A 16,943-nucleotide genomic window follows, 5' to 3' on the forward strand; every position below is an offset into this window, starting at 1 on the left:
TCTGAGCACAGACCTCCACATTCAGTGTTTCACACACCCAACCATCAGTGTCCTAGTTACTGTAATGCAAGAATTAATGGCACAATATGTGATCGGAATATAATTCTTAAAAACTCTATTTTCATTCCACAAAATGGCCAATAACTATGGCCTGCACAGAGTTTGCACAGGGAGATGTATATGCCCAGTTTCTGCCACATCTCACAGAACTCTGACCCAGCTCAGGCATTTACTAATAACTGCAACACCATAGCTTGGTTAAAGTGGAGGATGTCAGACTGAAGATTTGGAAGATTAAACTGTTCCAATTCTGGCAAAATTGCATTAAACGAATATCTCAAGACAAATTGGCATCTGGAATTTCCTTTTTCACTCTTCACCTGGCGCTACAAGTGTCATGTAGCAAACAAGTAATACAAACACAGGCTATTATCCAATGTGTTGAAATTACTTAACACTTCAACCCAGACTTAATTGTGTCTGGGTGATTTAAAACTGTGATGGGCACAATGCTAACCTTGTTAGCTACGTTAGCTTTGTAACTCCAAAGCTGAAGAAGCAAATTTCAGACACCAAAGTTTTCGGCCGATACCTACCTGTATCTTCCATTGGCCTGTTTGCTGAGGGCAAGAACGAGAACCTGACAAAGGGTACGTTGTGAAAAGTTTATTATGAGAAATGACAGAGGCGAAAAATAAATTAAGACTCTGGGGAAAGGGGGATGGAAGGAAGGGTCAGCAACCACTCCACAGTGGAGGCAGTGTATGTAGCACCTTCAGAGTTGCGATCCAGACGACAAGGAGTGTGTAAGGAAGGGTGAGGTGTGTCCTGTTGTTGAGGGCAGCCTGGACACCCCTTACTCATTTGTTACTGCCTCACTGTGGAGAGTTTTGCCGCAGCGCAAGCAACAGGACAACTGCTGCAAAAACATATGAACGGCTTCCAAGTGGACATGAAAAAGGAAAAAAAAAAAAAAACCATATATAGACAAAAAGAATGGTTTAGAAATGACATCCCATAGTCCTTTTTTTTATCCATTTCCCCACTGGTTGGAAAAACAGCGCATGGACATCCTGACACCATGGGGTCGGGAGAAATAGATGTGCTTCCTCATAACTGTTACCACTTACACTGACAAGATGTGTTTCACGAAAGCTGTAATAAAGGTAACAAAAAAAACTATTAGTGAATGGAAATGGAAAACAATGCAAACATTAACCTTGAATATAAAAACATTGAGAAAAAGACTACAGGAAATATACAGTATTATACATATAGTGTGTTTTAGAATAGCTGCCACATTTGTGAACAGGCAAACGTTTGTATATAAAGGTAATACACAGGGATTTATGAACATATACCACACAATTAATCATGTACATCTATGGTCTGTGTGGACAGTCACCAGATTAAAGCTGCTCTAAAATATTAGTCTTTTAAAGTGTGTTATTCTGTGTTTCTATGAGTTCCAGGTATTTACTAACTATTTTAGGTTGAACAACAGTATGAAACATATAAGTAAGCAACATTACAAACAAATCCCTTAATTTCACATGAAACAAATATATCCATCTCTATAGATATTTATTCATTATAAAGCATGCAGAATAACAGCACATCACTTAAATACTCACCCTCATAGTTGATACAGCCGTTCTCATCCTCCTGGCCTGCCATGAGTGCGTCAACTTCAGCCTCTGACATTTTCTCACCTGTCAATCATTATTTCAACCATGAGTTACTCCAGAAGTCACTGTACAGCAAATATTTATCACTCTTTCATTCATCACGGACATCCAGTGAAACCATGAGGAATGCCATATTTTTATAACAAATTTCATTTGAATCTAAAAATACTCAAGCTTTTACCCACTTTAGAAGTCTATGTACCATTTATTTACTAAATTCAAAACTAATATTTTAATTTACAGATTAATGTATTTAATAAATAATTTATTGAATGAATGATTATTTTTACATTTTATTTTATTTTTATTATTTAACACTTCACTTACATTGTGTTTATTACTTTATTTACAATTTATATCAATGTTTAAAAAAGTAAAACAATGTTTCCCAGCAGTAACTTATTAAAATAAATATAAATAAATAAATATAATAAACCCTAAATATTTACATTTATATTTATTTTTAAATCTTAAAAAATTTAGCAAAAAAATCAATTTGCGACAGGACAACTCCTAGTGTCTCAAACTGTGACAGATGATATTTCTTAATTTTCTTTGAGTGGTAACAGAGAAATCATGTGCTCCAAGTAATTTTGGACAATCTCTATAGTCTGGTCATTGTGACACTATCAGCATGTTCATATTATGTCAAAAAACAAAATGGAGAACCAAGGTTTTGTCCTAAGAGCTTTGTTTTGTTGGATGAGGGATTTATTTATTCATTTTTTGGCATTTTTTGTTGTGTCCAGGCACTCACCCAGCGTTGAGAGGACAATACGCAGCTCAGCACCCATCACTGTGCCGTTTCCCTCCTTGTCAAAGACACGCAGACCCTCAACGTAGTCCTCAAAGGTCCCCTTGTTTGGGCTGTTGACCACGTACTGCAACATGGGCAGGAACTTCTCGAACTCCACCCTTGTGCCGTCCATTGCTGTAGGATGGCAGGGGTCAGAGATGAGGGCATGTGTGACACAGAGCTGCTTGTGGATCATGCAGGAATCAATTAGAAAATTCAATTAAAATTGTGAAGGAAATTGAAGGACGAATCATTACAGAGTGCAACATGGCCGACGCAAGGCAACAGAATTGTTACAATATTCCTCTTTACCCCAAATCTTGTTGATCACCAGGACGTTTGCTTCTTTATTATTGCACTGGGTCTACAATGCTAATATAGTTAGCAGGTAATCAAAATTAGATCTCGTGTTATCTATTCACTTTTTTGAAAATGTTCATTTCTGTCTGACCATAGCCTTTGGATGCTTCAATGGCACGTTGGAGGAACTCTATTCATTTGTTGGTTGACAACAATGTATCTAGGGTGAGGACATGTTTCGGGGGGGCGACGCTGACTAAACAGACTGACCAATTAAATGTTTACAGAAATGGTTATCGACCAATAACGGTAGCTCTACAGTCAGACCGTCCAATCAGAAGATTTTAGGCTACTTCACCACGCCCCCTTCTCACTCAAGCGAACCAATCGGAGTAGGGGAGGGCGGGACTAGTTTGTGAACGAAACTTCTCGAAGTTCTATGTAAGCTCTAGAAAAACAACATCCCGGACGTGTGTGAATTCCGCCCGGACATTTTTTTAAGTCTAAAAAAGAGGACATGTTCGGGTAAAAGAGGACGTCTGGTCACCCTAGTTTATCCAAAATACCTTCTAAAATGAAGGGTTAAGTGGGGGTTTGCCCCGCACCCCCTTTATGGCAGTGACAGGTTATACACTCCTGCATAGCTAATTGACTTTCTCTAGATGTTGACATCAACACCTGTAAGGTAAGGGGGAGCTTTGAATATCTGATTGCCTGAGTGAACATAACATGCAATGTTTCTTTCACATATAAACTCCAGCGGAATACTTCTCAGGCCGCACAGTCATAGATCCATACCTTCAGGACTGGGATTGCCCAGGATGTGCTTGACTTCTTTGTTGGTGGGGTTCTGTCCCAGAGCACGCATGATGTCTGCGATCTGGTTGTATGCCACCTTGTTGTCACCCACTCTGTCGAACAGGCCAAAGGCTTCCCTGTAGTCTAGGGTAATTAAAAATGGAGAAAGGTGTTGTTTATGCATTGCAGGCATGTGGATTACTCTAAAGTATGCTTTCTATTAAATGTTTGGGGTCACAATGTTTTGCTTTTAAAATGATTATCTTTTACAAATGAAAAAATACATAGTAGAAGTCTTCTGGCCCAAATTTATTTCAAATATGTGGAGAACAAATGTGTGGGTTCTAGATTTCCAAGGTAAATAATATAATTAATTATATTCTTATATTTAATTTAATATATTTTTTTGTCTATCTATTTATGGTTCTTATTTTAACCCCTTCACTACCATTGAACAGTGTCTTTGGGTGTCTTAAAATGCAATAGTTAAATAAAAATATCAATAAAATTATAATATTATTATTATTATTATTATTATTATATTAATATGAAGTATTTATATAACTTATTTTTCTAGGTTGATGTTGCAAACCATATGCCATAGTGACATGCAAATATTTACATTCCATATGACTTTAAATAAATATGTTAATTAAATTAAAAGCTACAAAATCAAGGTCATTTTTTATATATATAATAATCTTAGTTGTCCCCAAAATCTACAACACATTTTTTAAATTATGTAATCATGCTCAGGAAGTAATTTGCATTTTAAAACATCTTATCCACACAAATGAATTAGAGCCATTGTAATTAAATATGTAAATTTGTGAGTGTTAGAGGACTGCTTTTGGCACATTTCCCAATGATAATGTAAAAGCTTAGGCTTTCTGTCAATCCTGACCTCCTGCTCAGGTTAGTGGACAAAGTGAGCAACACCAGACACTTCACTCATTGACCTCCACAAATTAAGAGTGACAGCTGCATGCATGTTCTCCGAGAGCCTCCGCCGGACGATAATGAGTCTGAGCTATTTCAATGGGCTTAGCCGGGGGCTCGCTGGAAAGTGAGCTGGAGAAAGATTAATAACTCCGCGTGATTTCCGCACACAGCCAGGTGTCTGATGGCTGGCCTGAGGAAGGCATGTAATGCTCAGTTTGGAACCGATACGCTCTCCCAAGAATAAAACTCCATCCATATAAAGGCATTAAGACGTCCAAGTGACCCGCATAAAACCAAGAATGCTGACTAGCGCGTAACTAACACCCCGCCTCAGGACTCCCTGGCCTCCCAGTGGGCAAAGAGGACGTTCCTCAGCTTCACAAACAGCCCAGTCTAAAAACAAAGTCGAAAATTCGAGTCTCCAAGGCTTAATAACTCTTTATTGTTGCACTTTGAGAAACTGATACTGATTCCACTGTCTTCAAAGGACTTAATCCAGAGAATGTACAAACGAACGTACTCTGTTTGAACTAAACCTTACAAAAAATTACTAAAATAACTAAAATAAATGTGGAGCTCATTTGTAAATGAAGTAACTATTGTGACTTCAAATATTGACCCATAGTTTGGGAACTTCAGAATATATAAATTTATAAATTTAATATAAATATAATATTTTATATTTCGGGACATGAGCACAATAGCTCCACATAACTGCATGCAGAGTTCAAACAGCCCTAAATCTTGTTTCTGAGGTACAAACTTCATGTAGATAAACTCACCCTCCAGCTGGTCGGGAGTAAACTCCACCTGCAGAACAACAAGGAGAAAAAACTCATTATTTCTTTATACGTTTTGGCACCTTTGCTCCTTTTAGGAAAGGATTTTGGAAAGGAAAGTCATTTTATTTTCTTTTTTTTAATAAAGCTGGTCTCAGTCTTCAAACAGTCTTGAAGTTATGAAGTGGGATTTTGTTTGAATGAAATCAAAGCTTGAACCCACTGCCTTTGCCAATAAGACTGGTGCTCTCAGTGCTATGTGTGTACACAGTAATGTCGCACCACTTTAAATATAAAAGACAAGCTGTGTTGTAAACTGTGTAGTCTAGAATATAAGCCTACATTCTACATAAAGAAACAAAAGCTTAAGGGTCTAGTTCAGACATAAATAACATCAGAGCAATATTGGAAAATCTATTGTCAGAAACCTTTGTAATAATGTAAGCAAGTGTTATATTCAATGCAGTGGTATGCTCACCATCTATCAAAAACATTATAGTGGAATATGTCTTACTGAGGAATATCTTACATCATCAAATATTCATTTATTTGATGTCAATATTGGGTCAAATATTAATTGGTTAATTGTGATTAAAGTTTTGAAATTCCTGAAATATAAGGGATATATAAGGGGCACCCGCCAATCACTGCTAATCACACTTGGCATGCATTGACAAGAGCCAAAAAAATTCTGAGACTCTGTGATGGAGGTAAAGCTACACCTCTTCGTGTGCTTAAATTAGTTTCTTCTACAACTGTAACATGACCAAGGGAGGTCCATCTTTGGCTGGTCTTAACCTTGCCCACATTTGGTTACATGCCGCACTGCGATATCTCACTCAATAAAAATCATCGTGGGGGGGTTTGGAGAAACTTAATTTAATGAGAAGACGGATTCAGGGCACAGTGATTTTTCAGCTCTAAAACATTTAATAATTCTGGTTGTTAAGGGATTTACAGAGGATTTTTCAAGATTTCAGCAAAGCAGTTCAAACATGAGCTAAGTCTTTAAAGTGTTTTATTTGTGTGGAAAATATTAGCTTAAAACATACTTTTCAAATAATTACAGAGAAGCATACACAAGGCACTGTAAGGCACAACAGTCACTAAGATGACATTGTCATCTATTACGTTATCAACACTGCATACAGAAACTCATAAAACACGGGTATATTTAATCATAATGATTATTTTGGTAAATGGCTTTATAATTTCTGTAGACATCACAACTTTCCAATCTGAGTTGGAAAGAAATGCTTAAATTCATGTATTTTTGCAATTCTTATAACAATTCAACCATGTATTTTTGAGGCCTTTAGCTGGACTAAGGCTCCCCAGGACTCAGGTTGATTAATCTTGATTGGGTTGATTATTCTTATTACTTATGAATTAGATGGTGCCTTCTATGGAACTATCCATGGTACTGAGTTTTTGCTGAACTATTATATTCAGCATCCATTTACCGCAGTGTACATAACTTATCGCTTGGAAACTTGAGGCAAAATATTAAAGTCTGAAAATATTTCATGCTACACAATTTCAGCTCCATAATAAACATCACACAAGCAAATAAAATAAGGAGTACATTCCAAGACTTAATGGTTTCCCTTTCTTCGATTATCAGACTACAAGACCAGCCACATAAGACAACTCAAAAGCTAAATTCCTTGAGTGAATTTACACCCTACCCACCGGAAGATGCACTGAACTATGGCAACAGTTCTAAATCTGTAGATCCAACTGAGCATTGTGAAGAAGTTTGCCATTTTACCTTGACTGAAGACAGGTCTACTGCAGCTACTTTGGGCTTAACCTCAGGCTCAGGGGCAGGTGCAGGTGCGGGCTCAGCCTTCTTGGCAGGCTCGGGCTTCTTAGCGTCCTTCTTGGGTGCCATTTTTTTAGCTGATGACCTGTGTGGACTTCAGACTGGACCGCAGCTTGGAGGATACTCAGCGCTTTCACTCCAAGCCTGGACGTTTATATATGCCCCTTTTTACTCCATAGTGGCTGTGAGGGGAAGGATTGGGCTGAGGGCTGGGCACACTCTCTCTACAAGGCCATAAGGGTTGGGCTATGATGAGAGGAGGAGGAGCCCAGAATCTGAGTTAGAGAGGAAAGAAGGGGATGGTAATAAACAGGGTCAAGACGGGTCAGTGTGTAAGAATCAGCTTGAGTTTATTTTAATTTGTGTTGTGTTGTTTATAACATTGTTCAAAAACGGATTTCAACAAATGAGGCTCCAGCCCCTAATAAAGGAGTTGAGACTCAAAAAGTGAAGAGCATGAGGAAGAACCACTGAGAGGAATCTAGACTCAAAAGAGAAATCTCCTTAAGAGAATTTGGAAATACTACTGAGACAGAATAAATCTTGAAAGAAAATTTTCACTAAGAACCAGTGGCAGGAACCAAGGCTCAACAGGCAACTCTTTATAAAGATGTAAAAGAAATGCTGAAAAGAACCAAGACTCAAATGAAAATTATCCCTAACATTAATAGGAAGGCATCACTGAGAGGAACCAAGGCTGAAGGAACACAGTGTGGGAACCAGTATCAAAAGAAAAAGAACTCCCTTAGAAATATGAGAATGAACCCTGAGAGAAACATGAAATACTGACGGGGACCAAAAAGCAAAAGGAGAAACTGTGTGAGGAAAAGTGATTGAACATTGTTCAGGTGCAGTTTTGTTAATCAAAAACATCAATGGTATAAATATATCCTCTAAGTTTTAAAAATGGCGTAAAGGTCCAATTTTGTTCCTTGAAGATTACAGTACATTCACTTTTCCAGAAAGAATGCTGGAAATTTGTACTGTGTCATAACCTAGTGTTTTTAAGTGAAATCAGGAACATATTAAAAGCCTGGTGCTAAGACGGGTGTTTGCAATCAAGACGTGACAAAGCAAAACGAAGTGTAGTAAGATGTAGGCCATAACACACTGACGCGCATGCACTCCCTGGGTCCAGACAGGGTGGGGCATCCAAAGTAAAGCATGCTAACATGAAGTAGTGTCAATTTGTATGTGGTTGGATGTAAATAGTGTCCATGCGGCGTTGTAGTCAGTAAATTAAGACAGCTTAAAGGGTTTCCCCATATTTATTTACAATTTCCCACAATATTTTCTAAAAAAAATAGGGGCCCAAGCACTAGGAATCATTAAGCAGGCAATAATCATTTAGGAACCTGTAAATGATGTAAAAACATGTTGCCCATGAAATCTTAAATACACGGAACTAATAGTTCTTGATTTACGATGGTATGTCTCCTGTGGTTACACCCACCATGACTAAGCGAATACCTCACTGATTAAATATGTAAACATGACACAAAAGTGGTAACGTAACACAATGACTACAAATCCGTGATCACACAATGTTGTGATCTTTAAGTGACGTACCATACTTCAGCAACTGTACTGAAAACAGTTAGCCTTCCTGCCATAAGTGCAACAAGTTGTTTCAACTGCAGTTTGTGTTTGGCTCTGCAAGGGAAATTACATCATCAACACACAGTTTCCAGAGAATATTGATAATTCATCATGGTACATGTTCTGGATTTGGATTATTAAACTTAGCATGCAGTACTGCACTGTTTGCTGGATATCTCAATTTGCTTAAACGCAACACTGAACATTGTGAAGAACCACAGTTCTAAAAAAAAAAACAAAAAAAACCTTCCATTCTGTTTGTTTTTCTTCAAAAGCTCTGCATGATTTAAGGTGGATTGGAATGTTTGCATAAGAAGCCGAATGTACCTTGTTTGTAGTTTGTAGTTTAACTTGTCTGTAAGATTTTATTCACCGTTTAGAATTAATTTGTAACTCAAGCGGTTTAATTTTGCAGCACATTCGGTCTGTGTTTACTTTAAATACAGCAAAACTGTCATCTCTTTTTCACACTTCTTAAAGTTTAGCAGACCAAAAAACACCAGGTGCCATTTCTCATAGCTCAGCCAGCAACCAAGACACTTTTCCCCAATTTACTGAGCCAGGGCTGTGTATAAACATCTGAGCTTTTTCCAGCATGGAAAACAAACCCGTGACAAATGGTGAGGAAACATTCTCTGAATTTACTTAAAAGTGTGTTAGATTACATTTGTGAACATAAAAGTCCAAATGTAAAGAGATTTTAATGATTCAATTGAAAGGTTTAGATCACGAGCATTCAAACCTGGGATGACTAGCTTCTGAAGGTTGGTGATTTCCCTGTTCAAACACATCCAGTTCAAATCATGTAAATAGTGATGCTTAGTGAGGACGGTAGCTACTGCTGTGTGAGGAGCTAAAAAAGGTCAAGATGGATAGAGAGCATATTACACTTTCTTCTAGAACATTTTGGAACTTACAATTATATATTTATGTTAAGAATGATATAGTTGCTAAGCCAATCAAAATTGTCTGCTATTTGATTGGCTGGAAGTAGCAGTTGACATGTGCTTGCAACTGAACCTGAAACGCGACCTGTACCTGCAAATCTGACACCTGACCCATCCAGTGCCGTAATGGAACTGCTAACTTTGAAACCCAACCTCAGCCACTGACATACACAATCCCGACTCAGATAAATTAATTGCAGACAGGACTGGATTAACGTAGTGCCCCTAGACTTTAGAGTTATGCTGCCCCTTGTAAACCAAACCCTTCAAACTCACTACTCCCTTTCACACATGTAGTTTTACAGACATCTGTTTGTTTACTAATAGTGATAAATTGCTGATTCTTTTGAAGCCTCTTTGACGCAGACTTATGAAAACAGCATAGAACTAGCCTGGTTTAAGGTCTCTTTAAACTTTTGTGTTTGCATTAATGATGAGTGGTTCAAGAGCTAGGAAAATGAAACAGAAATGACATAGCATCACAATCAAACAGAAGAAACTACAATCTCAAATAAATTTGGTGTTTCTATTTATTTAAGTCTTCACTTCCCATTACATTTCTGCAATGGCAAATAAGTAGAATGTAAGAAAAGCAACATCATCCTAGCACTGTGTTCTTTGACCTCTGTTTCTATTTCAGACACTGCAGTGCCACCAGCTGATGCACTGTTGTTTTTTGCAAAAACGGGGTGACATTTGGCAGCAATTTGTCCACCCTGCCCCCGAACAAATGTAAATAGCACTGCTTCCATAATGACTCTCATGTCTTCTCTTGAGATACTTGAAAGACATTCATAGAGCTGTTTTAATAGTGCACTCTTTCTATTACAGTTTCTAGGTTTGGCCTATCAAACACAGAGAGAGAGAGAGAGAGAGGGGGGGGGGGCAGAAAGCGTGAGAGAAACTGGTTAAATGTGTGGTGGGTGTGACACATGCATCATGCAACAGAAAATAACAATCTGTAATATGTACTAATTTTGATTTAGATTAGGTTACATAACAAGACTTGGATCTTCAGTCCATAAATAGGCATTTATCTGGGCATAGTTTACCTTTCCTACAATGGTTTTTGAACATTCAAATAATAATAAATAATGTGCACTGCTCACAAAATCGTTTTATGTTTGTTTATATACATATAGGGATATTAACTCAACTCAGCTTTATTTATAGAGCACTTTAAAAAAAAAAACAACTGAAACAAAGTGCTTTACACAGAAGTTTACAAAACAACTCAATAAATAACTCAAATAAAACAAAACTAATAAAACAAAGCAAAAATCTCATGCTGGGTTGAAAGCCAAGGACTAAAAATGGGTTTTAAGATAAGTTTTAAAAATCAAAAGTGAAGAAGCCTGCCTAATATATAATGGTAGGTTATTCCACAGTTTCAACGCAGCAATTGAAAAGGCTCTATCTCCTCTGAGCTTACGTTTTGACCTCGACACCTCGAGGAACAGCTGATCAGCTGACCTTAGGCACCGAGCAGACACGTGGGGATGTAGCAGCTCAGCGAGGGGAAGGTGGGGCGAGTCCATTTAAAGATTTAAAAACAAATGAGACCATCTTAAAATGTACTCTAAAATGCCCAGTCAACCAGTGTAGAGAGGCCAGAACGGGGGTTATATGCTCCCTCTTACGCGATCCCGTTAAAAATCGGGCAGCAGCATTTTGTACCAATTGGAGACGTTTGAGAGAGGACTGGCTGACTCCAAAATAGAGTAATAGAGTGCACTGCAGTGATCCAGCCAGGATGTGATGAAGGCAGGGATTACTGTTTGAAAGTGCTCATGTGCAAGAATTGGCTTCACCTTTGCCAGCTGCCTCAGGTGGAAAAAGCTGGACTTATTGGCCCAATTTAAAATCACTGTCCATCTTAAAACCCAAGTTAAGATTGATGGCTTCACGTACAAAGTCAAGGGGCCCAAATCACCTGGAGGGCCTTCACAGGGACCAAACACCATTTTTAATAAGACATATTAAAAATGTTGATTTACCTGTGGATGTATAATGTACAAAAAAATATAATTTCATTGTAGAATAAATTATATCTATTATTATTGTTTTTTTCTTTTTATTAATTTATGATTACGTTACAGGAGGTGGTGTAATAGTCAAAATTTCATGGATATAAGAGAGTTCTAAAGGATATTAATACATTTGTAGAGTGGAAAGAGCAAGAGAGCAGGTGGACGGCATGGAGAACGCAGCTAAAAAGAGGGGGCACCAGGCCAGTGACCCTTCAAATTTCTCTGAGGATCAGAACTGGAATTTTGTTTCAGCTACATTTGTCCTTCATATGCACTTTTTTATTGTACAGAACCACATAGTAACAACCAACAAACACTCAGTAATGGGGACTAGGTAGAATGATGCTTCTATGTTCCAAACTCTAGCTTTCATTAGCAGCATGTTGGCTGAGGTCAGTATCCAAACTATCAAATTAACTGTGCCCTGTGTTTCACTTTGAGTATCTCTGAATCCGGCGGATTTAAGGTGGAGGGGTCTTCATACTTTCAGCTGCTGTTGCCCCTTACCACACAGGGTGATGGAAGCATGATCTGGAACCTCCCACACGTCTAAATCGAGATCTGACCCACCCCCAGACAAGGGCTGAGAAGAGGCTGGAGACATTCCTCCCCCAGTCCTATGCTTTCTCTTGTAGTAGAGATATTGTAAGAGAAAGCCACATCGCTACAGCTGTCATCAGGATTCACCCCTGCCATGCTTTCAGCAGAAGCCTCTGCACCTGTCCAGCCCAAGAACCTCATCCGCCTTTAATGAGTTTAGCAGGGTTCGGCAGCCATAAAAAGAGAGCACTCACTTCTCGCTGATGATTTATAGGGAAACAGAGGTCTTTAAGTGTATCAAGCTTTAATTATATGCAACAAGATGGATCCTTAGGTAATTTATGGGTTAAGAGGCACGTAAATACTTAGATTTATCCACGGGGTTCCGTTGGGTGTTTGTATGTTTGCCTGAACCAAACACATCTCCAGTGAAAACATTCACCTTTTAAACACTGACCTTAAGAAAAGTGTTACCAAGAAATCCAAGAGGCATGCTTTAAAAGCCAGACAAGGCATTTGTAATGACCCCAAATAAGGAGTATTTTGCTCTTACTTGGATTATTGACTTTTAAAATGGATGCTAACTGCTAAAACAAAAGATAAACTAACACAATATGTAAAAGCGTTATAAAGAAAAGGCATGTTGCTAAGTGATTGATTTATATAATAAAAAAAACTACCATCCATTGTTTTGGCGTCAAAGGCTGCATGACAAATATGTTCCTTTAAGATACTTTGCAAAAGTGCATTTCATTGTTTTCTTTTAAAGACTTTCTTTAAAATACGTTGTAATCAAATGTTCTGCAGGCATCGTGCATGAACAGTCAAAACTATGGATTGTCTCTGTACAAAGCACATCTTTATGATTTAACAACAAAAAACAGGAGGTCCCGACACCCTGCACTCTCTAGATGACACTCTCTGTGACCGTAATTTCAGCTCTGACCCAGTGAGATCAGAGCACATGACTTTGATACTAAAAGGCAGAGGGAGGTTTCATGTGTTGACGCACGACTCTGGACAGAGATCGTAACAGGAGGCCAGGTCAAAGGAAGTGCGGGCATCGGCCAAGGAAGCAGGCATGGCGACTGAACTCCCGCGAAAGATGCAAAGGCCTTTCGAAGAAAGACAGGTCCAGGAGGACTTGCAGAGGGCCATAGGGGAATTTTTTCATTCTTTTCAGACAGGGAATCTCCTGATAAAGTCTTATCAATCTGTAATGGAAGATTCAGACTTTCTGTTGGCAGACCGAATGTGGCCTGTGAGGATTCTCTTGGCAGAATCATTGCCAATAAACATAGCAAATTATCATGGCTCCTGTTAAAAGATGCATTAAGAGGAATGTTGTACATGTCATTTCTAGTCCCCTCTGATCCCACTGAATGTATTTGGTGTAGAGTGGATAATGTTGTAAAAGCTTGTATGATCTTTTAAGCTCTTTGAATAGGCACCAGCTGTTTTATTGATTTGTTGATTATGCACCAAAGAGAGTTTCCTTGAATCGTGCTGTACATCTAAGAAGATTTTTTTACAGAGCCTAGTGTGAATACAACCTAAGGGTATTTTCACACTTGTCCAGAACCCATGACAGATTCGGGGCTCATTTGTAAGAGTTTGTAGGACTCATTATTTCAGATTTGCTTCCGCACACAAGAACTCTGCTTGAACCATAGATCGACTGCATGATTCTATACATCGCTTATCTGTGTGTACAGGAAGAAGCTTCACTCATTTGCTGTTCAAGATTTCCCAAGAACAAAAACACTTGGGAACAACACTTTTGGAATGCAAGACATTTCACAGCACAGGAGCTCCCGCAACCAATGAGACGTTCGCTTGCAGGCCAACTCATTTTTCTCCATGCTCTTAGTCCAAACACTCACTCCACAAAGTAACCTTGCTCCAGTCCTATAAAACTGTGGCTTTATTAGACATGAGAAAGAGAAGTATCACGACAAGTCAAGGCAGTTACCGTTGCCCCGAATGTGGCCCTGGGAGCGGACTGCTTCCACACCTGCAGCAAACGGCACGAAAATATAATAATAAACCCAGACCACTGATTTCAAAAGGACCAAAGATTGATGCTCAGGCTCCAAAACAGCATTTACATTTGAACAAATGTACCGATCACAAGGAGAAGGTGGACCCTGGTACAGGGAAAAAAGAAAACCAAAACACCTCTAGTGTGAAAACACACTTGGGAACGATTCCTAATGCTACTTCTAATGGCCTACTTCTGTTTGGTACTCTGGAAAAACTGGGAAATGCCATACATGTAAATGCAACCTAGAAATTGGTCTGAAGTTCAAAACCAAGCTGAACACCACCGTTGTAGAATTCATGCTTGTGGTATGGTGGAGCAGACTGGAGTGGTTCCGTCACTGTAGGTGTCAACTTGATTTTGGGGATTTTGCTGTGCAACTTCTTTATGAACCCAATGGGAACTAAGGGAAGATGTTTACGGGTCTGCCTACACCTTTCCTGAAGAGAAGAGGTTTCAACAACAGCAAAGAAACTTCCCTTTTAATAAGCTTTATTTCAGAAGATTTCCACAAAAAACACAACTGAATATAATATGTCAACTTTACTATATTCCTGTATTTTACACTGTATTACTTACTGAACATTGTCTTAGAGGAACTCTGTGGCTGATACAACATGGCGATAGAGACTGAGTATATGACCTTAGTTGATTCGGGAGTGTTTAATTCCTTTCCTCAGTCTCACATCATCACCCCTCTATAGGAACCATCGGAGAGGAGACTGAATAACCTTTACACGATGCCACTAAAGCCAGCTGAGCACTCACGGTGGCCTAAGTTAGACATGGAGAAGTCAAAATTCCTTTGAGTACAACAGAGCTCCTATCTACATCTTGCACAGTTACTCCAAGGGCACCTTTAACCCTCCATTTAAGTACAGATTTCTGTTTCTGTATTTGTCAGCATAACACTATTAACATAAGTTTGGCTGAAGAGTTCTCGTACACAACAAGTCTAGCTCTTTATTTCACTGTACTTTAGGAAAATGATAACTGAACTGTTTTGTAAGAACCGTGAGAAATACTTTAATATTCGTTCTCAAAATCCACTACTGCTACAAAACTACAACATCAACCCACTGCTGCTGTTATCATAGCCAGGTCTTCGGGACTTTTGTCCACAAACAAAAAATCTCGTTGTTTGTTTTTACTTGGCTGTTAAACAAAAGCCGTCTATGGGGTAATTTTTTCCATCTTTGAATTATTTAACATCTCTAACACTTCTATCCTATAATCACCTGGAAACTATCATTCGTTCTTTAATTACCACTCGTTTTGATTACAGAAGTTCATTCTACCAGTGAAAATCCAGATCAATTTTAAGATTTTATTTTTCGTTTTTAAGGCCTTACATGATATGGCACCTAGCTACATAACTGATCAGCGTTTTTTTGTTGTCATACATAAACTCTGGAACAACCCTCCATTTTCCAAAGTCTCTGCACACTAGAACGTTTTTAAAGAAAGTAAAAATTCATTTATATGAGTATTATTAATTTGTATGTCGTTGATGTGCCTGATGCTTTTGCATTTCCTACCCAGTAAACATTTAGCCGTTGATTTAACGTTGAAAAAACGTAATGACTGCCGTCTAATCAACGTTCTCTTAAGGTTGAAAATGAAAGTTGAAAAGACGTCCAAACACAGACATTGAAAAGACGACTATTAGACGTATTTTGGACGTCCATTGACGTTATTAATTGGTCCCAAAATAAATTACTGGTATAAAACGCATTTTGGACGTCCACTGACGTTATCGATTGGTCACCACTTAACTAACTTATTAAGATGGATTTTGGACGTCCATTGACGTTTAAAATATCCCATTGACGGACAGACTACTTTTAGAGCTATTTTGAACGTCCAGGGACGTTCCTTGTTTACTGGTTACTATCTTTCTTGGTTTAACTGCAAATTTGTTGGTTTTAAACCTCATTTGGTCTTTCTTACAGTGAAGCCCTTTGACCAACACTTGCTGTCTTTTAAATGTGTTAAAAAATATTAGGCTGCCTTTCTTCATTTAGTCTTGAATAATTTAAAATATAACCAGGCGATATCCCAGAATGCATCTCTGTTCTTTTATGTGAACTGTGTTGTAGTGTAAGCTATAGTTTTAGTTGACGTGTTAGAAAACTAATTTATCAGTGTAAAAAGCCCACAAATAATTACGCACGAGATCAATTTTAGAAATCGGTGTAGGGAGTGGTTCCTACTCACTCTCTGTTCCTTTATGTCACACCGTGTGGTAACAGGTAAAGGCTGTCTCCAGATTTCACAAACCCAAGAACATCACAACAAAAACAAGTCATGTTTTGGCATTTAATGTTTGGCTACCTCATTCATTCTGAAATGGAGCCCCACTCATGCACTCAGACACTCACTCATTCACTCACCGGGGCACCACACCCTGCCAGCTCCATAAGGAATGGGGCTGTAACCGAGTCGAGAGACAGATGGGCTCTATTTATAGGTGCTTCTAGAGAGGTGTGAAGTTTCTTGGGATCTCTCAGAGAGAGGCCACAGCTCCTTAAGGGGGCTGGTCCAGTGCCACAAGGCCTGCCACTTAAAGCCCCTTTCACGGGGAGTCGGCCCTGATTATAAAGGGTAAGGCTAAACAAAGTAGCCCTCGGCCTTGGACGTCTCCTGTGCCTCCCTGCT

General features: G+C 38.7%; 1 protein-coding gene across 1 annotated transcript; it reads right to left on the reverse strand.

Annotated features, from left to right (window-relative positions):
* Nucleotides 1–796: 796 nt before the first annotated feature.
* myl1 (myosin, light chain 1, alkali; skeletal, fast) lies at nucleotides 797–7,197 on the reverse strand. Its single transcript, XM_066686143.1, has 6 exons — nucleotides 7,075–7,197; nucleotides 5,307–5,334; nucleotides 3,583–3,726; nucleotides 2,446–2,619; nucleotides 1,635–1,712; nucleotides 797–1,155 (listed from the first exon to the last, which is right to left on the reverse strand). Exons 1-6 carry the CDS (start codon nucleotides 7,195–7,197, stop codon nucleotides 1,127–1,129), a joined length of 576 nt encoding a protein of 191 aa, XP_066542240.1. The 3' UTR covers nucleotides 797–1,126.
* Between the last annotated feature and the right edge of the window lie 9,746 nt (nucleotides 7,198–16,943).

This window comes from Hoplias malabaricus, chromosome 12, assembly GCF_029633855.1.
Source record: "Hoplias malabaricus isolate fHopMal1 chromosome 12, fHopMal1.hap1, whole genome shotgun sequence".
Lineage (NCBI taxonomy): Eukaryota > Metazoa > Chordata > Actinopteri > Characiformes > Erythrinidae > Hoplias > Hoplias malabaricus.

Bases quoted from the DNA above. Each gene is read 5' to 3' on its own strand.
- myl1 (XM_066686143.1), bottom strand. From the start codon at position 7,197: ATGGCACCCAAGAAGGACGCTAAGAAGCCCGAGCCTGCCAAGAAGGCT. The intron at 2,620-3,582 runs GTATGGATCTAT...GCCATCCTACAG, and splicing joins GGGCAATCCCAGTCCTGAAG to CAATGGACGGCACAAGGGTG. The intron at 1,156-1,634 runs GTGAGTATTTAA...CCTTTATTACAG, and splicing joins CGGCTGTATCAACTATGAGG to CTTTCGTGAAACACATCTTG.